The sequence below is a fragment of the Ambystoma mexicanum genome, chromosome 7p (assembly GCF_040938575.1).
Source record: "Ambystoma mexicanum isolate Mex_15411 chromosome 7p, UKY_AmexF1_1, whole genome shotgun sequence".
NCBI lineage: Eukaryota > Metazoa > Chordata > Amphibia > Caudata > Ambystomatidae > Ambystoma > Ambystoma mexicanum.
The window spans coordinates 780,705,666-780,727,742 of NC_090939.1; the positions used below are offsets into that span (position 1 = coordinate 780,705,666).

At 52.9% G+C, this 22,077-nt stretch overlaps 1 protein-coding gene across 1 annotated transcript in view; it reads right to left on the reverse strand.

Moving 5' to 3' along the window:
- Nucleotides 1–1,876: 1,876 nt before the first annotated feature.
- Nucleotides 1,877–22,077, reverse strand: part of MRPS9 (mitochondrial ribosomal protein S9) — a 1,138,074-nt gene continuing 1,117,873 nt past the window's right edge. Inside the window, exon 11 of the mRNA XM_069636922.1 lies at nucleotides 1,877–2,258. Within this exon, the coding sequence (XP_069493023.1) occupies nucleotides 2,167–2,258 (92 nt within the window). The 3' untranslated portion in view covers nucleotides 1,877–2,166. The remainder of the gene's footprint in view (nucleotides 2,259–22,077) is intronic.

A 22,077-nucleotide genomic window follows, 5' to 3' on the forward strand; every position in this document is an offset into this window, starting at 1 on the left:
GATTGAGGAGTCTAAATTTAAAGGGAAGAATGATTTTCTGGTGAAAAGGGTTCAGTCTCCCGTCCCTAGCGAGGGACGCCCATACAGTATGGAGGAAAGGGGACTATAAACTAGGAGTTTGTAAGTCACTACGATGAGTAACTTATAATAAATTGATGTGTTGTCAAGACTCAGAGGGAGATCACAGTCGGCTCACTGTCAGTTCCGACAAGTGAGTACCCAAACCTGTCTGTGACAACTGTCACCTGGGGCGAGGGTTGATGAAACATGCAAGTAAGTTGTCTCTAATGGCCCACCCAGCAAGATCCTGACCCACCAAGACCTGTAGAAGATCCAACATGTGACCCTGGAACAGCGACTATTGGCAACAGAGGATCTACTGTAGCGATCTCATGCCAGCCTCACCCCTGGGTACACTAGAATGCAGGAGGTCATGAGGCCCAGAAGGCTACAGATAAGCAGTCTCAGCCTGCCCCAACAAATTTTCCGGGGAGGCATGTGTTGTAAAGTTCCACATCCAATGCTGCCACATATCAGTACCAGGGACAAATGTACCAGTTGCACACGTAAGGTGGTGATGCCAAAGATGACGTGGTGGGTGACACCAGGAGTGGGGACCTTATTGAATGTGGCGCTGCTTGCATAAGGTGACACAGAAGCAGGCGCAGTGCAAGAAGTCCCAGGGTGGAGCTCAAGAAGGGGTGGGTGCTTGGGGGGTGGGGGGGCAGTACGGAGTAGTTGTATAGAGTGGGCACAGGATGAGGGTACAAGATGTTGTAGGGTGGCTTCAGTGCCCATGGCTGTCGAGGGCAAAGTCAGGACTGGTGCCAAGATCTTGATGTCCAAAGGCTGATTTGGGCGGATGCGAAACTCATCCCTCGTTTTGGCCAGGCCAGAGTCTGAAGGTGTGTAGGAGTGGTCTCCCTGCTGGTCGTAGAAGACGCGGCGGGTCCCGTTGACGCCGGAGCCAAAGTGACGAAAGCCAAAACAGTTGGCGCCTTGGCGAAGATGTCAAGCATCTTTAAGCAAAATTGTTCCCATTCCTCCAGAGTGGAGGGTTGGGTTGGAAAAGGCATCTGATCGGCTGCAGAGATCCTGTGGCGTCATGGCCCTTCTTTTTGAAGAGGAGAAAGAATGCTGGTGTAAGCAACCACTCGGCTTCTTCTTTTCCTTTATGAATAGAACCTCTGCTTGGGCTGACGCTCTGCGCGATCTTGAACAGGCCTGCGTAACAGCACCCTTCGTCTTGTAAACAAAGGTAAAGAGTTTTGCCGCCCGTTCCCAGAGGGCCTTTGGGTGCATGGACTGACATGAACCACAACCCCGGCTGTTATGCTCCTCGCCCAAGCACTATAGACACATCTGGTGCGGATCGGAAAACGACATCTGCAGGCTTCAATCTGCCCACAGTTTGAAGCCAGAGGTCTTTGCAGAGTTGGATGAATTTGAAGACTCAGATGAGCGTGTTCCTGAAGCGAACAGAGTGCACGGAACAAAGGAACTGAGATCGCAGGGCCTTATTATATATTGGCCCCTATGTCATGTCCGGCACCGGGCGCATAGAGGCGTCGGACGTCGCTGACAGAGCTGTGCTGCACACCCTAGCAGCAGAAAGGTGCCCAAAAGAACAGCTATGCTGTTGAAAGGATAGAGGAATCCGTGGCATGAAGGAATCTATTAGAATTAAGTGTTTTTCTGTTCCCTTAATGTTCAAATCAATTGTGAAATAAAGTGGAGCCAATGCAATGTGAACATGAAGATCATTTACTTTTCATAAGCAAAAAAGAAGTAAATGGAAAATTGGATGAGGATAGTAGGTAGAACAAAGACCTCCTTATGAAAAAAGAACAATAACAAATACACCAAGAGTATACAATTGACTGATGAACTCCTTGTTTAATGGCAAAAAATGGCTCTTGCAAAGATTTCATAATTTGTCAGGAGTAAGCGTGGTTGTCAAAAGAAGCCCCTTCCGGTGCCCATGCCGCTGGCAGTGGTCGTTTATTGGATTGAAGAATTGTACATTCTTGTCTTGGCGAGTCTGTCCAGCAATGCTTTTGACAGTAATCGGCCAGTAGTTTCAATAGGCGCATGACCCATACCCATCATTTCAACCTATAAGGCCAGAAATACGCATGTGGTTTCGTTTTTTGCAACCGCTTCCACTTAGCGCTTCTTCCAGGTGAATTTTCTGCGTGCTCCCTCTTGGCCGGGCTTTTTTCGTTCCTTTGCCCGTGGGTCAACCGTGAGTAGCCCAGCTATAAAGTGAAACAAAACATATGTCTTAGATAAGCACATCTAAAAAACACAACTAAATACATTTTAAGACGCACGTTTAAAATATCAAGGAGGACAACACACACATATGCATACATTGCTAGTTCAGCTATAACACATTAGACCCGTTCTGAACGCTATAAATCCAAACACACACCTCCTGTAAAGCTAAACGCTATTTACTTTAATAGGAAGAAGGAAAAAAGATTTGGGAATATGAGCTGTACAGAGAATTATATTTTATTGCAACAATGCTACGCATTTAACATATACGTTTTTCCTAACGTCAGACTTTAAGCGAGTAATGTTCACCAGTGGAACAAACAGCATCTGCTGTTAAAGTGACCGGATTATACATTTACAGGCCGATTCATGGAATTAATGTGCGCCGAAAAAACGGTGCACGCGTGCGAAAACGTGCGATTCGCAGTGAAATAGCGCAGAAAACATCGCACATCAATTCATGGAAGTCCGTGCACGTGCAAAATGTGGGATGTGCGCTGAAAAAGTGCGCGGCGCACGCTGGCGCACAGGTCATCGAACGCCGTGCGATAAGGCCACAGCGAATTCGCACATAGCGCGGCGCACATAACAAAAGTAGGCGTAACACAGGGCGTCACACGCAGAATGGGGAACAACTCGTGAAAATGTGGGCGTCACGGGGTAAGTACAGGAGGCAAGTGTGCAGAACGCCCACACACTCGCCTACAACACGTATTCATAGAATCGAATAGGGAAAAACAGCGCACGGCCAAAGACGCGCACAGGCCCAGGCATGTCCGCCACACGAAAGCAGGCGGTAGCGTCCCTGCGCAGGAAAAAAATGTGCGCCAAAGTTCTACATGCGCGAGAAGGCCCACACGCGATCAGGCCTGGGGGAGCGTGTGCGTGTATTTCAGAGGTGCGCGAGAAGTTCCACACGTGATTGGCCTGGGCGCGTGTATTTCAGAGGTGCGCGAGAAGTTCCACACGCGATTGGCCTGGGCGCGTGTATTTCAGGGGTGCGCGAGAAGTTCCACACGCAATTGGCCTGGGCGCGTGTATTTCAGAGGTGCGCGAGAAGTTCCACACGCGATTGGCCTGGGCGCGTGTATTTCAGAGGTGCGCGAGAAGTTTCACACGCGATTGGCCTGGGCGCGTGTATTTCAGGGGCTCGCAGGTGTTTCACACGCGATCGGGCCTGGGGGAGCGGGGTACGTGTATTTCAGGGGCTCGCGGGTGTTTTTACACGCGATCGGGCCTGGGGGAGCGGGGTACGTGTATTTCAGGGGCTCGCGGGTGTTTTTACACGCGATCGGGCCTGGGGGAGCGGGGTACGTGTATTTCAGGGGCTCGCGGGTGGTTTTACACGCGATCGGGCCTGGGGGAGTGGGGTACGTGTATTTCAGGGGCTCGCGGGTGGTTTTACACGCGATCGGGCCTGGGGGAGTGGGGTACGTGTATTTCAGGTGCTCCCGGGTGGTTTTACACGCGATCGGGCCTGGGGGGGCGGGGTACGTGTATTTCAGGGGCTCGCGGGTGGTTTTACATGCGATCGGGCCTGGGGGAGCAGGGTACCACTCACCGTCTGCCTTGCGTGTAGAAGAATGCGTAGCCAACACCCACCCGCTGTGAAGTAATAGCGTGTGAACCCCAACGCCTGCAAAACACACGCACCGCACCCCACCCCACGAAAAGCAATGCCCGTGCGCGATACGTCACAGACACGCATACGCGCTAAGGGCCTTTGGTCCAATGGAATCGCGTATGCGCGCTTACGCGCTAAGGGCCTTTCCTCGATTCACACGCTGACGTGCAGAATTTTCACGTGCCAAATCACTCCGTATCAAGCTGGCCACGCGTAAGCACACGGAAGACCACGCTCCTGCCCAAAAGGCCGAATTACTGCCCCCCAGAGCCCCAAGCAGCCTCCCACGAGCCATCTGCTGCTGCCTGCCTGCCTGCTGCCACCGTGCCCTGCCATTTGGTGCCTGCACATCAGCCATCTGCAGGGGTCCAGTTGCTGTGTCCACCCCTGCTGGAACAGAACACTCCCGACTGGGATACCATCGCTCCACAGCCCAGCCCCAGGACCCAGTTGCCCACCCACGCCTGCCTCGGGGGTCGCCATGTCGGGGCAAACACCATCCGAGACCACTGGCGACCCCCAGCCAGAGGGGCAGAGGGCCACCAGCTTCAGTCAGAAGGAAGTTGGTGTCCTGGTGGAGCTTGTCCTGGGGCATTATGATGCCATCTTCGGATCACCACGCGCTGACAAGGATGGACGGGACAGGATCTGGGACGACTTTGTGGTTGCCATCAACGCGGAGGGGGTGGCAACCCGCAACATCAAGCAAGTCAAGAAGCGCTGGGAGGACTTCAGATCCAGGACCCTCATAAAGGCCCAGCGCCTCGTGGAGGGGGGCCGGGGCAGCATGAGTACCATCCAGCTGAGGGTCCTGGAACGCGCACGCCCAGCGCTCCATGCCCAGATCCTTGAGAGGCAGACCTGTCTGGAGTCGAGCGGTAAGTGGCCAAGCATTGCTGTGTGAGACAGGGCATGTTGCAGCGTGCTGGTTGTCTGATACTTGCCTGTATGTGTGACATAGGCCATGTACGCGTGTGTGTGTGCAGGGACATCATGGTCATGCATGTGAGACCAGTAATGTGTGAAGCACACGGTTGGTGTATGTGTTTAAATGCAACATGGGGAGCCCTATGCGGAATGGACACGAGAGCAAGCCAGTCTCTGTTCCTGGACATGGGAGTGGGTGAGGGATGGGTGCTGATGCCATGTACATGTATGCTGTCCATGTCTGTGTTTCTGACCTGCGTGTCTGTGACTTGTGGATGCCATGGCTGCATGACATATGTCTGTGACAATGTTCAGATTCACTGATGCAGCCTAGTTATCCTTGCATCCACTGTGTCTGGGGTGTACGAGTCCAGATGGATGAAAGTACGTTGAAGTGTGTGCATGTGATAGGCATGACCCATGATGCATGTGAGTCCAAAAACAACATTGTATGCTTCAAGAGTCCCTTGGACATGTTTGCTTATGTCCATAGCATGCGCCATGCCTGTTACTGCATGTGTTTTGCCTGCACTGACCCATGTGTTGTGGAGGGACATGATGGAAGTGATCTTTGACAGTGCCACTCATCTGCTGTTGCTTCCTGTCTAGGGGACCATTGTACAGTACCCTGATGCTTGTGTTCTATGTCTCCCTCTACACAGCGCAAAGTGAAGAAGAGGGCGGAGACGGCGCTGTGGAGCTAAGCGGCGGGGATGCCCCCACGGCTGCAGCGGAAGGGGTGGGTGAGCCCCCACAGGGGCTTGCAATGGCGGAAGACGGTGTGGAGCCATCCAGGTTAGTGGTTTCCACAGAGGAGGAGGCGGCCGCTACTGAGCCGCACATGGGGCCTGATGGGGGCATCCCTGCTGGTGCAAGTGGTGCAGTCCAGGGGCAGGGGCAGGAGGCAGCACAGGTCGCCGTGGAGGTGCCTGTGCATGTCACTGTCCCTGACACTGTGACTGCACCACCATGCACCAGCAGGGATGCCCCATCCCAGGCCCGTCCGCAGGTAGGGGGGATGTCCATGTCATCTGACTCCCCTCCACCTGCGGACGAGGGGACCCCTGGCCGTATGGAGAAGGTCCTGATTGGTGTCGCGTTGCGCACGGCTGTCATTCGTGATGAGGTGCGTGCTTCCCGGGGGGAGCACGCACGTCATCACGAAGAGCACCGTGCCAACATGGCCCAGTTGGGAGCGGTCATGGTCGGGGGTCTCGTACATGTGTCGGGCACTCTGGCGACCCTCTCCTCCTCTGTGGAGGCTATGCGCCAGACGTACTCCATGCCGTCTTCCGGCCCAGATGCCACCAGGGCCCCCTGTGGACCTGCCCCGACCAATGCAGCCACCTCGGTGGGGATCCCATCCCTGCCACAGTCGGGAGTCGGAGGTCCAGCAGGGGTGGACACACCAGCAACTGGACCCCAGCAGATGGAGGATGTGACGGCATCATCGGGCAGGGCACGTGCACGACGGCGTCAGTGGTTTCCATCAGCCTGGATGCCGTCGTGCTGGCACAGGCAGTTGCGTCAGAGGCAGGCTCGACGTGGGAGGCATCATGGCTCGGGGCCATCAACATCAGGGGTGCAGGCATCGGCCGGAGGGCAGGAGAACCCTGGAATGGGAGTGGCTTCCGTGTGGGAGTGGTTGGGCCAGCAGATAGGTGCGGAGCAGCAGCGGGCAGAGGAGGAACAGCTCACAATGGTCAGGGCGGAGAACTCCATGCGGAGGGCGCTGAGGCGGGCTGAGTGCCTCGAGGGTCTTTGCAGGGAGTTGGAGCTGGACACTGCATTATCCCTGTGGGACCTCGGGGCCAGGGAACATGCCCGCCTCCAAGCCATTGAACAGGAGTTCGATGATGCCCTGGCCCATGACAACAACCAGTGAGCCGTCGGACTAGCCCGCTGCCCTTGTAAATATTTATGTAGTTAGTGTAGGTTTCCTTTGCTTTTTTATTTATTTTGGACCTTTTGGACAATGGGCCACATTTTTGTATATAGTTTTATTTTATTAGGTAGTATTTTTATGTAGGTTTCATTTCTTCAGTTGGGATCATGGACCCTGGTTTGTTTATCTGTATATAGTTGACTGTTGGATTTTTTTTATTTTTTTTTGGATTTACCCATGGAGCAATGGTTTTCGGTTTTGTTTTTACCTTGGATTTACTTTCTTGAACTGTGACTTTGGACACCTTTCCTTTGGATTATGATTTGTCGTTTTTCATTATTTTACGGACATGCTGCTTTTGGTTTTTGATTCCCATTGTCATTTGTTTATTTTTAATTCCATTTATGCTGTTTTTAATACATTTTTTTCATCAAACTTCAATGTGTAGTATCATCTCATTGGTATCATGCATATCATGATATGGGTTTTGAGATTCACTGACACCCATTGGGTGTATGTGAGGGCCATGTGTTCATTTCCAAAGTTGCTATTGGGGTTCTATCATGTCATTGCCATTTCTAAGTGGGTGGATGCAATACTCGAGTGGGTGTTTTGCATTTGGAGGCTGACCATAAGGGCCAGGGATCTAGATTGTGATGACATGTTGGCTGGGGGACATGTGTGGGGGCCTGCTGGCAGGTGCCCCGCAATGCTGGGGGGTGGGGATGCAGGGGGACATGAGTGGGACATGAGTGGGGGCCTGCTGGCAGGTGCCCCGCAATGCTGGGGGGTGAGGGTGCAGGGGGACATGAGTGCGGGCCTGCTGGCAGGTGCCCCGCAATGCTGGGGGGTGGGGGTGCAGGGGGACATGAGTGGGGGCCTGCTGGCAGGTGCCCCGCAATGCTGGGGGTGGGGGTGCAGGGGGACATGAGTGGGACATGAGTGGGGGCCTGCTGGTAGGTGCTCCGCAATGGTGGGGGTGCAGGGGGACATGAGTGGGGGCCTGCTGGCAGGTGCCCCGCAATGCTGGGGGGTGGGGGTGCAGGGGGACATGAGTGGGACATGTGTGGGGGCCTGCTGGCAGGTGCCCCGCAATGCTGGGGGGTGGGGGTGCAGGGGGGACATGAGTGGGACATGAGTGGGGGCCAGCTGGCAGGTGCCCCGCAATGCTGGGGGTGGGGGTGGGGGTGCAAGGGGACATGAGTTGGTGATCAGTAGTGCAAGGAGACATGTGCCTTTGCAGGGGGGCATGCCCATGTTGGGTGGGCTGCCTGCGGGACATGACCAGGGATGCAGGGTAGTCCCCTGTGGTGTGGGCTGACTGCAGGGGCCGTGGAGGGTGTACAGGGGACACCTGGGAGGACCCACACCGCCAAATCACATGTAGGACTCCCCGGCACCCCTGAAATACACGTACCCTGCTGAAATCACGTGTGAAAATTCTCGCGCACCCCTGAAATACACGTACCCTGCTGAAATCACGTGTGTAAATTCTCGCTCACCCCTGAAATACACTTACCCTGCTGAAATCGCGTGTGAAAATTCTCGCGCACCCCTGAAATACACGCGCACAGGCCAATCGCGTGTGAAACTTCTCGCGCACCTTTGGAATACACGCGCCCAGGCCAATCGCGTGTGGAACTTTTCGCGCACCTCTGAAATACACGCACACGCTCCCCCAGGCCTGATCGCATGTGTTACTTCTTGCGCACCTCTGAAATACATGCGCCCAGGCCAATCGCGTGTGGAACTTCTCGCGCACCTCTGAAATACACGCACACGCTCCCCCAGGCCAGATCGCGTGTGAGACTTCTCGTGCACGCGTGTTCCCGAAACCCGTAATACACGTTCCCCGCTTTGCGTTTGCTGTTTGCCAGTCCGGTAAACTGGTACAGGGTTGGCGCAGCCCTTTGCGATGGTTTTGCGATCTTGATGGCTGTTCCTTGCGCAAGGGCGTTCTTGGGGGCGTAACTGGCGCTGCTGCAGGGTCGCTGCGCCACTCTGCACCACGTCTGCTTTTGGAGGCAAGAATCCATGAATACGCTGTACGCGGGAATTGATTTTATCGCACGCGGCTGGCGCAGACATTCGCACGGGTACGCTGTGCGCCAGCCGTGTGCGACACTTTTGTGAGGAATTCCATGAATTGGCCTGTGTTGTCAAATTCGTAGACTTGATTACGATTGTTAACTTCTAACCACTGCCATCTTGTTGTCATATCAGACATTTCATTAGTTAAAGCAAAGCTGCGGATGCATGCAGTGCTGTTCCCTAGTCTTCATGTTCCACTTACAAGGAGCTGCCATTCATTGTTTAACAGCGAGCGTTGGTTGATGTTATATGCATGCAAATGAGGATTTAACTGGGGTAAGAACTCGATGGGGGGGCCCTCGTTTGGCGGCGTGGCTTGTGGGATGTGCGTGGCCTAACAAATTACACTAACCATAGTAAGGCACGCAAATAAATATATAAATGCATGTAAGCATTTATATATTTGTATGCTTACCTTACTATGCGTTGTGTAGTATTCAAGCCATCTTTTATAAACATAGAAATATATAACTTATTTCTATGTTTATAAAAGATGGCTCGAAAAGTACACAAACCACAGTATGCACACAGATATATAACATTTATATATTTGTGTGCGTACCTTATGGTTTGTGTACTTTTCAAACCATCTTTTTTTAAACATTTCTCCGTTTATAAAAGATGGCTTGAAAAGTAAACAATTCATGCCATCTTTTATAAAGCTTTGCTGACCGCTTTATAAAAGATGGATTGAACTGTGTACTTTTCAACCCATCTTTTATAACGACAGAAACACAGGAATCCCCAGGTTCGCCGAGGGTGAAAGACGCCTGGGCGACCTGGGGAAACAAAGGGACTAACTTCCTTTGGTGACCTGAGGGGTCACCATAGGAATTTACAGGGACTGACGGAAGTGCCAGCCAGTCACAGCAACGCTGTGACTGGCTGGCACTTCTGTCAGCTCGCCTGACATATTAAAATGGCAGGTGCATCTCCCGTCGCGGCCGGATAAGGCCTTCCGCCAATGCAGTGTGTGACGGGGCGGCAGGCCCCGGCCCAATTAAAGCATTGATTCAAATTAATAAAGACTTGTCATTCATGAGGCAGCGCCAGCTAATCCTGGGTATGTCTTCAGCACTAGGTACAGTGAACATTGTGAATCTATGGGATTTTTAAGCTGCTTGCACATTAGGCGTCTTGTTACAAAACTTTGCACTAGTGCAAGTGCAACTTTGCACAGCATTAGGGTCAATGCATTTTTGCAACAGGGCTATGTTGCCCTAGTTACACGTTGCGTTATTTTTTTTTTATAAAAACTTAGTATTGTATTGAAGATTTTCAGGAATAACAGTATTAGTTTACATCAGACCAATAATGTAATTCGAAACATTATATAAAGAAACATCATAACCCCATATAATATCGTAACTTCTCACAATGGGCACCCTTTCACCTATGTCAAACAATTTTACTCTGTTTTTTCCCTCCCTCTCTGTCCCATCCCACTCTCCCAACTACTCGGGTTCAACACGTGTATATCCCGTTTAGCTCCAACATCCGTCCTTGGGTACATATATTCGTATGGGGCTCTTCATGTATACGATCCTACGATCCCATACATTCATCGTTGGTGGTGATTATTGTTCCAAATTTAAGAAGTGGTTCCATCTCTTATGTCATTATTGCCCATGGGTTGGGATCTCATTGTATGTACTGTTATTCTTCTATGGTATGTCAAGAAGCGAAGCCATGCCGAGTCTATGTATGTCTCTTTCTGGTCATTTCATATATTTCGTGGGCTTTATTGTCCCGTTCTCTGTGGTGGGAGGTGTAGTCTTTCATTGGATGGTTGCACACACCCTAGCTGCTAGGAGCAAGTTCCTCGCCATATGGGTGAGCCCAATGTACCTATCCCGGCCTCTTCTAAGCCAAAGAGAATCTACAATGGGGTCAGTTTCCTCTATCCCATTTAGTTATTTCAGCCATGCCAGGACTTCCTTCCAGAACAGTTGGGCTAATGGGCAGTCTCATCAGATATGCCTATATGTGCCCGAATTCCCACATCCCCTACAACACAATGGGCTTATACCTGGCTAAATCATGTCTAACCTATAAGGAGTAAGTTGCCACCTCTGACAAAGCCTCTAGTTGTGCATTTTGTATTGCAGTGCTGTCCTCAAGGACCACGCCGTTCTGTAAATAGCCTGCCAAATGTCCCCATTGTCCCGCAGTCCCAGATTCCTTTCCCAAAGCGACCTAGCCAGGGAGGTCCGAGTCTGCCCTCTGGTCAGTAGTACCTTGTATAATTCCGAGAGGAGGCCCCTGGAGCACGTATGCTTATCCAGTACTTGTTCAAATAGGCTTAATGACCAACCAAGTTGTCACTCGCAGATCGGGTGTGTTGGGACTCCTTTTAGCTGTACGTACTTGGAGAAACCAGAATGCATTCTCACAGCTTCTCCCCAGGTATTTTTTGCTCAGGGGCCCAGGAAAGGGCCATTGCTTTTGGATCAAGCGAGGGAGGATCACCTGAGTGCAGGGTCATTGGGGTTTGGGAAGAGGGTGCCTAAGGACGAGAGATGGAATCCCCCCTTTCCTTACACTGACTTACCCTACCCTTCCCTCAGCCTTCATGTGCTATTTCAGCTCATGTCCTATTGTACCCTATGAGTCCCTACAAAGTACCGAGAAGAGGAAGAAGCCTCGAAGAGCAATGCACGCTTCCCATAAATAACACCACTCTAGTACTGTGACGAAGAAGAGGGATTTGGAGGAATACAGAAATGAAAGTCAGGCATGTTGCATTCATTGTGTTAACTATTGCCAGGCAAAAGAGGCCAAGGACTTGCACCTGAAACCCCTTCACAGGCTTCGGGCGTATAAAAGGTGGAGCACACAGCAGAAGGAGGTTTGTCAGGAGTGAGCAGCAGGAAGTCCAGACCAGCCCGTGAGGAGCCTGTGACCAGAGCACCCCGAGAAGCTGAAAAGTTGCTTAGTAAACCAGTTTTCGTAAACGTGTCGAGAGAGCAATGTCACCAGGGAACCTACGAGGTCGGAAGGGAACCGTGTAGTGGGTCAGTCCCTTCACTGTGGCAGAGCAGTGCTCATTCTCCTGGGCAAGGAAGCCGACCCAGGAGGGTCTGAGGGGCAGGAGGTGAGACCCTGACCTCAGGTGTAAGAAGTCGTCTGAGCGGATACGCTGTGATATCCAGCATCATGACCAGTTAGTTTCAAGTAAATGCAAGAAGCCCGGTAAGTAAGCGAATGAAAGTTGCTTATGAAAGCTGTTGAAAAACATTGTATCGGAGTGCTTGCGTGCAGTTTGCACACTGTTGAACCTCTCTTATCTAGGGACAAAGAGAGAATACGCGAATGTGATGCCAGCAATGGACCGTCAGGAAACTAGGTAACAGAGTAGTCATGTATAAGGAAATCATACGCATATGAATGTCTCTGAACAATTGGATGTGAATTGAAAGTATTACCAGCAAGAACTCAAAGAGCTGTTAGTAAACAGCAGAAGGGGGGAGCAGTGAAGTGTGAGCAAAAGCGTTATCTGGTAACCCAGTTAAAAGGATAAAGATGCTACTAGTGGAAGTCAACATAATCAAATATATGAAAAGGGGTGACAAAGAAAGCAAGTCACCTACCAGTGAATATTTGGACAAAAAGCTTGGGCAAGAAAGATGCCAATTAGAAACCAAGAAATAACCCAGTTAAGGAACCAATGAAGAAACTGCAAGGGCACTGGTTGCGCAAACTGTAGTGGGTGGACCGTCCGGTCTGTCAACTGCGCCAAGACCAGGGAGCCCCGAACGACCTGTAACGATTGTTAAAGGAAGTCATGAACGCTGCGCTTTAAGAAATTAATGCTTTTGAACATGGGGAAGGGAACCCTGAGCTCTTGTTGAACATTGCGATAATTGAACGTTGAGGAGGAGTGCTTTTGAGCTTTGAGAAGGGAACCCTGAGCTCTTGTTGAGTATGGTGAACCAACTGACTATTGTGAGTAAGTGCATTAAAAGCTTGAGAAAGGGAGTCCTGAGCTCTCGTGGAAATTTGTGAAATTTACGGAACATTGTACGTCAAGAACAAGTGGGCAATCCCAAGGCTAAGCGAATTAGCTGAAATAAGCATAAACTGCAACTGTATCCGGAACTTGGGGAAGGGAACCAGAAGTAGATCCAGATTTGTTTTTGGACACTGTTTAGTTAACTAAGGACATCACTACACTGTTTAGTCTTAGATGTGAGGACAAGCATAGGAATGCACCCTTGCTTGCCCTCTGTCATTAAGTCTGTAAATATGTTTATGCCATTCACATATGGTTCATGCAATGTTATTTATATATGGTCCATGTTATTCAAGTATGTAAATGTTATGTTGCTACACTGCTGGGGATATGCATCACCATGGAACTTGGAACTTGCATGATCTGAGTCAGGAGTTCCATGGAGTGCCAGTTGAAGTGGGAAGGCAGATGGGGTGGGGGGGGGTCGCTGCTGGAGTAGTCTTGGCTTGATTTATGATAATAAAGCCATTACTTAATTGAGAACGTGTGCGGAGCATTCATTACCTTATCAGCTGATCCTAACAACTGGCGTCGAGGATCAAAGGAAGCATCAGCCTCTGGCACCAAAGAAAACGAAAAACAGCAGCTTGCACTGATGACAAGAGAGTAAGCAGTGAGCAACCAGACGTAAGAGGCAGCGGGCCACCAGACAAAAAAAGGTGAGGGCTGCGCGGCGCAAAGAGAAGAATTTGGAAATACATAAGGCCTCATCGAGCATGCAAGCCATGGCTGCCAGAGAAGTGTTTAGGTCAGAGGAAAGGACCCAAGAACATTCCGATATGTGCAGCCATTTTGTGAAAATGCTGTTCATGTTGGCATATTAACAATCACGGCAAGGACCCAGTTCGCCCAGCCTCAACCACGTTGCCCTGACAACAGCAACGATTCTGTTGGCTGTCTCCATTATCATCAGTCTGGCTTCAGAGCTGCCAGAAGTATGGAAACTGCTCTCCTGAACATCCGTGAAGATCTGCTCTCCAACCTGGACTCTAACATTCCCTCTGTCCGCTTCCTACTCAATCTCTCTTCTGCCTTCGACACGGTCAACCATACCATCCTGCTCAACCGTCTCCGTGATAACCCGGGTATCACTGATCAGGCACTGGCCTGGCTGACCTCTTTCCTCTCTGATTGACCCGCCCAGGTCCAACTTGGGTCCTTTCTATCATCTATCTTCCTCTCTACCTGTGGTGTTCACCAGGGGTCTAACCTCTCGCCCTGGCTTTTCAACCAATACCTGGCAACTCTCGCCCACTGCATTGCCATTTTCTGCTCAAACTTCCAGTGCTACGCTGACGATACTCAACTCATTTTCAGGCTTCCCTCGGCCACCTCCTCTCCCTCTCCCTCCATCTTCTCTGATTGCCTAACTGCCATTCAAAATTGGTGTGCTGCCAATGATCTCTGTCTGAATGCCAGCAAGATGGAGATCCTCATTATCAGCACACCTTCACCATCCTTTCCCTTATCTCTCTGGCCGGCCTCCCTTGGCCCGCCTCCTACCCCCACCTCCGAGGCTAAGAACCTCGGGGTCATTTTTGACTCCACACTTTCCTTCTCCGCCCACATCTTTGAGGTCTCTAAAAAGTCAAATTTCCTACTGCAACTCCTCAGTGGTACTCTGCCTTTCCTCTCCTTCCCTCAGAAGCTCACCGTCTCCCAAGCTCTGGTTCTCTCTAGGCGGGACTATTGTAACAGCGTCTTTCTAAATCTACCTGCCTCTACTCTCTGCCCTCAGCAACTAATCCAGAACAGGACTGCGGTCCTTGGCCCCAAGCCCAGGGATCGTATCTCTGTAGCTCTGAAATCTCTCCACTGGCTCCCAATGGACGCCAGGAATAAATTCAAAACTCTCTGCATTGTCCACAAGGCTTTCTGGGGACTGGGTCCAAAATACCTTCAGCTATCCCTCTCTGCAAATATCTCCCCTCTCAAGCTCTTCGCTCCTCTATTTATAACTCCCTCAGGGTCAGTTGTTTTTTTCAAATAAACAAGCTGGGGGGAGATCTGTCTTCAGCTGGGGCCTTCCTCTGGAACAGCCTCCCTGCCACTCTAAAACTTGAGGAGAACCATCGCCGGTTCCGGAAGCACCTCAAGACCTTCCCCTTTGCTTCCGCTTTCGCTCTCCCTCTCCCCTGCTGAACTGCTCTCTTGGCACCATGCACCTGGCCACCCTCTGTCTCCTGGGCCCAGGTACCTGCTCACCCTGCCACCCTCCTGCACTGCCTCCTGGCCACCAGTTGCACTGGGGACTGTATCTGTACCAATACAGTTCCCCACACCCCCAATGTTGTTCTTTTTTTCTGCACTTATCAGACTTACCCGGTCTGCTGCCTTAAACACAGTACTTTCTGACTGCACTACCACTGTTTATTGCCTCTACTATCTATTTATTTTTATTTATTATAATTTATATGCTCTTCTCTGCTCTGCACTTTCCACTCTCCCCCTTCCATGCACTTTTCCCCCTTTCCCATGCACTTGCGCGTTCTAAATGTCACTGGGCCTAGTAAGATCGTTTTGTTCTCCCCTGTTCCCCTCCCTTGCCTTGTCGCGCTCTGAAACACTTGTGTACGAGCGCGATATAAATAAATCATCATATCATATCATATCATAACAAGAATTTACATAAGCGGCCTAGTAGCCGTGCAGGGAGAAAACAAGAAAATACAGAGAACGTGTTTTGGGAAGGGTTGGGGATATCCCAAAGAAGGAAAAATGTGCTAGCCCAAGTTAACAGGACACTACCGCTCAAGCACAAAACATTGCAACTGAGTGAGAAATCCATACAACACAAAGCACCACAGAAGCTTGTGGAAATAAGTTAGCACGGCATCACTCACAAAGGAGTGTTCTATATTCTTGCAAGCAACATCATACATAGCATTGTGATGGCCATTGTGCCAGGCCCAGTGTTCTTTCTACCAACACCAGGCGAACCCAGGGTACGCTGGGCAGATTGGAGGGATGGTTTCACAAAGTATGTTTTAGCTGTGTTTGAATGACTATTCGAATGACAGGAAGGAGGCTCTATTATTCCATTGTCTTGGCTCTGTAGGACAGGACATACTAAAGAAGTTTGTATTAGGAGATGAACTATAGCAACGCTGGATAAACATTATGAAGTTAAAGAGACCATCATATTGGCATGCTACCAATTTGCCACCAGGGAACAGAAAGTGTGTAAGAGCATTGAAGAAATGACGCAGCTTTAAGAGGGCTGGCCATCAAGTGTTAGTTTACACATTGCCAGGAAGAGCAACTAAGGGATCAGTTAATGATCAAGTGCAACAATGACAAAATAAGAGAAGAGACCACGTTGGGAAGAGCAATTGAAATCGCAAAATGTATAGAACATCCAGACAACTGCATCAAGGCACTGCACTCTGAGAAAAGCGCTGAGTCACAAGGTGGCAGAAGATGAAGGATCTGTGAATAAGAACTCCAAGAGTACACAGAAACATTGGCTGGGTGCAGGAAAGAAGAATGACGAGAAAACAAAAGAGGTGCAGAGCGACTTACTTTCTCGTAGTAATAGGAACATAATGGGGATCTTTGAAAGAGTTCAGACCCACTCAAGGGAAGAGATGTTACAGGTGTGGCAGCAGCTCCCACTTAGCTAGTGACAGAGTGTGTAGCTATCCACATTATTTGTTGAAAGTGTGGGCGTAAAGGTCATGTGACGCACTGTTGTAAGAATTTCAGATCTTTTGGACAAGTGAGGGAAGGAACAAGTTACTTACCTGTAACTGTTGTTCTCCAGCATGGGTCTGGCATGGATTCACATGCTCATGAATATTCCCCGTCGTCAGGCTGGGAATCCTCGGTAAAGAAAAAACCAGTATCAGTTTCGTTTCTGATCTGTCTTTCGTAGTAGTAACCAATCACTGGTCTCTGCGTCATACTGACCACAGCCAATGACTGCCCTCTACCTAAGCACCGCCTCTGGCAGCCATCTTCAGATTTGGAAGCACGTGAAGTGGCAGTATGACCAAGTGAAGAGCCGCAGAGGGGTAGGCGGGAGGGTTTGCATGTGAATCCATGCCAGACCCATGCTGGAGAACAACAGTTACAGGTAAGTAACTTGTTCCTTCTCCAGCATGGGGTCTGGCATGGATTCACATGCTCATGAATAAAGAATACATAGCAGTACACACATGCACAACCACGGGAGGTGGCAAAGGCTCAACATTAAGCAGTACATCAAACTCAACATTAAGCATCTTACCTCCTCACCAGGCTCACCTCAGGCGAACAGGTTGCGCAGCACTGCTTGGCCGACCCTGGACTCCTCCCTGGAATCCCGATCGACGCAGTAGAATTTCGTGAAGGTGTGCGTCGACCTCCACGTAGCAGCCCTGCATATGTCCAGCAGGGGCACACCAGAAAGGAACGCCGTGGTAGCTGCGATCGCTCTGGTGGAATGGGCTCTCGGACGGCCAGGCAGCGGTCGGTTTGCCAACCGATGACAGTACATGATACAGCTGGAGAGCCATCTGGAAATGGAAGCCTTCGAGAGAGCCTTCCCCTGATTGACAGGTCCAAAGTTCACAAAGAGTTGTGACGTCTTCCGAAAACACTTCGTGCGGTCCACGTAGAACTTCAGCGCTCTAGCCACAACCAGCGAGTGCAAAGTCCTCTCAGCCGGCGACGAAGGCGACGGGAAGAACACAGGCAACACCAAGGGTTCGTTGAGATGGAAGTCCGACGGTACCTTGGGCATGAAGGAGGGGTGCGTCCTGAGCACCACCCTCGTGTCGTGAAAAGTCAAGTACGGGGCCTTGCAGTTAAGGGCCTGGATCTCTCCCACCCGTCGTGCGGAGGTGATGGCCACAAGAGACGCTGTTTTCCACGACAGAAACTTCAACGGGGCCGAGTGCAGAGGCTCGAACGGAGGTCCCATGAGCTTGGTCAGCACCACGTTGAGCTCCCACGCCGGGGCCAGAGCCTTCACCGGCGGGAACGATCTGAACAGTCCCTTCATGAACTCTTTCACCAGACGATGAGACCACAAGGACGTCCGGCCCGTGGTTCTGGTGTATCGGGAGATCGCAGCAAGATGAATCTTGATGGACGCGTGTGCCAGTCCAGCTTTGGCCAGCGTCAGCAGGTACGGCAGTACCTGGGGAGCCGTAATCCGTAGAGGGTTAATCTTCTGTGCGTGGCACCAGACAGAGAACCTCTTCCATTTGTGTCCGTAGCATTTAAGAGTCGAGGACGCCCTGGCCTTTGCAAGAACCTCTCTGAAGTCGGCCGGTATGTCGTATCCTCCAAACTCTAGCGCTGCAGGAGCCAGGCCTGCAAGTTCAGCGATTTCGGGTCGTGGTGGAGGATGGCGCCTCCTTCCCTGGAGAGTAGATCCGCGTCCACCGGCAGCTTGATTGGCGGGGACGCTGACAAGTCCAGAAGGTCCGGGAACCATATCTGCCTCGGCCACGCAGGTGCAACGAGGATCATCCTGCACCGTGACCTCTTGAGCTGGTTGACGAGCCGGATTAGCAGTGGCAAAGGAGGGAACGCGTAGAGGAACAGGCCCTCCCAGGGGAACGAGAAAGCATCGCCCATGCTCCTCGCCTGGGGAAACCTGCTGGCGAACCTCCGGCACTTGGAGTTCGTCGCCGTCGCGAACAGGTCGATCTGGGGTGTGCCCCACCGTCGGAAGAGGCGATCCACTAGATCCTGCCGTAGTTCCCACTCGTGGCACGAGCGCAGATCCCTGCTGAGTGAGTCGGCGATGGTGTTTTTTATCCCTGCCAGATGAAACGGCACCAGAAACATCCTTTGGGCGACGGCCCAATGCCACAGGTCCTGCGCCTCCTTGGACAGTGCTGGGGACCTGGTTCCGCCCTGTTTCCTGATGTAAAACATGGTGGTGGTGTTGTCGGTGAAGATCCTCACCACCTTGCCCTTGAGGGACGGAAGGAAGGACCTGAGGGCCCAGAACACTGCACGGAGCTCCAGGACGTTGATATGGAGGGACTTCTCCGTCGGGAGCCAAAGGCCTCTCGCGTGCAGATTTTCGGTGTGCGCTCCCCACCCTTCCAGGGAGGCATCCGTGGTCACTGTCTCCTGGTGGTCTGGGGTCTGGAAGTCCATGCCCGCCGTCAGATGCGCGCGGTTGCCCCACCACCGGACCGCTCGGCGGAAACTCTCGTCGAGTGTGATCCTCTCCTCGAAGCCGCCCGTCGTTTGGATCCAGCGCGCGTCCAGGAACTCCTGCAACGGGCGCATCCGGAGCCTGCACATGGGAATGAGGTAGATGCAAGAAGACATCATTCCGAGGAGGGACTTGATGGACCTCACCTTGGCCGCGTCGGAAACCAACATCCGCTGTACCTTGCCCAGGATGGACCCGGTCCTTTCCTCCGACGGGGAGGCCAGAAGGGACACTGTCGAGCTTCGCTCCCAGAAACAGTGCGTTTTGAGCAGGTACCAGGTGGGACTTGGCGTAGTTCACGGAGAATCCCAGGTCTGTGAGAAGTTGGACGGTCCTTGCCGTGTGCTCCACGGCGAGCTCCCTCGTCTTGGCTCGGATGAGCCAGTCGTCCAGGTAGGGGTAGACGTGGATCCCCTCGCGGCGCAGCTGCGCCGCCACCGGTGCAAGGCACTTGGTGAATACCCTGGGTGCCGACCGTAGTCCGAAGGGGAGGGCTTTGAACTGGTAGTGACGCCCTTGGACCACAAACCTGAGGAATTTTCGGCGCCCCTTTAGGATGGGAATATGGAAGTAGGCATCCTCCAAATCCAACGACGACAGGAAGTCTCCTTCCTCCAGCTGACCCAGGACGTGCTGGAGGGTGACCATCCGGAACTTCTGCGCCTTGGTGAACTTGTTCAGACGTCGCAGGTCTAGGATGGGGCGCCATCCTCCCGTCTTCTTCTTCACGAGGAAGTATCTCGAGTAAACTCCGGAGCCCCGAAGCCTCTTTGGGACGAGTTCGATGGCGCCCTTCCTGAGCATCGCCTTTACCTCCAGGAGAAGCTGAGGGACGTGAAGCTCTTTCCTGGCCACGGGGGGACGCGCGGGCACCTTCTTTGAAACTCGAGCGCGTGGCCCCGGGCTAAGGCGTCCAGCACCCAACGGTCGGTGGAGATGGACTCCCACACGCTGACGAAGCTCGCCAGCCGGCCTCCCACCGGGGTGCTTCGGCGGGGGCCCGACCCCACGGCCGGTTCAATCCTTTTTCGACGAGGCTTTGCCGCCTTGACGACGACGGCGGGGTCCGCCAGACTTGCCTCGTCCTCTGTAGGCCTCCAGAGACGACGAGCGGGCCGCTTGACGGTAGGTGGAGAAACCGCCGCTGGAACCTTTGGAGGCGCCCTTGGCTCCGCTGCTCCGAAAGGGCGTCCGTCGTTGCTGTAGAACCCCAAGGGCCCGGGCCGTCTCAGTGTCCGCTTTAATGGCCTGAAGGGAATCGTCCACAGGTTGTTCCCATCGAACGGCATGTCCAGGACTCTGGTCTGTACGTCTTGACGGAAGTCCGTAGCCTTGAGCCATCCACGCCGCCTAAGGCACACGCCATTGCCCAACTGGCGAAACCCAGTGTCGGCGATGTCCGTCGCAATAGTGATGGCGTGGTCCGACGCCACCTCACCTTCCTGTAGGATCTCCAGGGCATCCGCCCTCTTGTCGTCCGGTAGGAAGTCCAGCAGGGGAGCCAGTTTGTACCATAGCTCCCTGTCGTAGCGGGCCACGATAGCCAAGGCGTTGGCCGCTTTAATCGTCGTCGCTGCAGACGAGATGACCCTGCGTCCCATAGCGTCCAATTTCTTTCCCTCGCCGTCCGGTGGGGAAGTCGATGTGGAGGCCGCACCCCCCCCCGCTTTCTTCCTGGCCGCCGCGGAGACGACGGAGTCCGGGGTAGGCTGCGCCCGGAGGCACAGGGGGGCCGCGTCCGGGACCCGGTACTTCTTCTCGTACCGGTCTCTTCTAGCTGGCGTCGAGGAAGGGTTCTTGAGGAGGGCGAGGCCCTCATCCCAAATGTCGTCCAGTAGAGGCACCGCGAGGACAGTCTTCCTCTTGGCCTCGCGCCGTTGATAAAGGAATCCTTCCTTTTTCTTCTCCTCAGGGCAGAGTTGGAAAAGCTCGGATGCCCTGGCGATCATGGAGTGGAACGATCCAATCTCGTCGGGCGGAGAAGCTCTGGTGGGAGGAGACGACGGTAGATCCTCGTCGTATACCTAGTCGTCCGTACCCGTCGCTGCCGTGTCAGTCCCCGTATCATCCCCTCGGGTGGACGGGGAGGAGGGCTGGACGGTGCGCGACGGCTGAAAAGGAGGTGGAGGGTGAATCCTTCTTTTCTTGGGCGGGGGAACACCAGAAGGTCCCGGTTCAGGATCCCCCGACGGCAGAGGTTCCTCCGTCGGCAACGGTAGTCTCGTCCTTATCTCTGAACATAAGGACTGTATAGCCAACAAAATGGCCGCCGAGTTGTCTTGCGGCGCTGGCAGAGGGGAATCCGACGGGCGATCAGGGGCCCCGTCGGCACCCTCGACGATGTCGTCGTCACCCGCGTCGGAATCCATCCCGACGGGCCGGTCTTCTTCCACGCCAAGGCCGTGGCTTAAGACCTCAATCAGCTCTTCCTCCGAGGCTGAGGCCGAATGTACGACGACGCCCTGCCCCCCCTTTTTCTTCCCCGCTGGGGATTTCACGGGGGTCCTATCGATGGGCACAAAAGAGGACTCCCTCCGAGGTGGCAGGGAGACTCTGAGCCCCGAGGTCGCCACCACTGGTGTAGCCTCCACAGGCTGAGCCAGGGCCGCCGCGACAGTATCGATAGAGGGCTTGGCCGGATGGATTAAGGCCTTCACCACCTTAGGTGCGCTCACCGCCTTATCCTTGAGGGGGGGGACACTGCCTCGCTCTCCCTCCAATGGGGCCTTCGAGCTCGACCGGGGCCTCTCCAGGAGCTTCGCCGGGTGCTCGCCCTTTCTCTTACCCGACCCAGAGCGTTGGCTCGTGGCTGAAGGTGCCGGGGAGGGTGCGCCCTGCCTGGCGCCCGTAGAGCCCGACCGTTCGGCGCTCCCGGAGCCAGCGGACTCGCGGTGCTTGGCCTTGTGTTGGACCCCCGTCGCCGGGGCGTCCTCAAAGGTCTTAGAAGACCGCTCGGATTTCTTCCTCTTCTTCTCGCCTGACGGGCTCTTCCCTTCCAGCCAGTTGGCGAGACGTTGATGGCGGTCCTTCATGGTCCGCTCCGACATATTGCCGCAAAACGCGCAGTCCTTCTCCACGTGCATCTTGTCCTCATGTAAGCA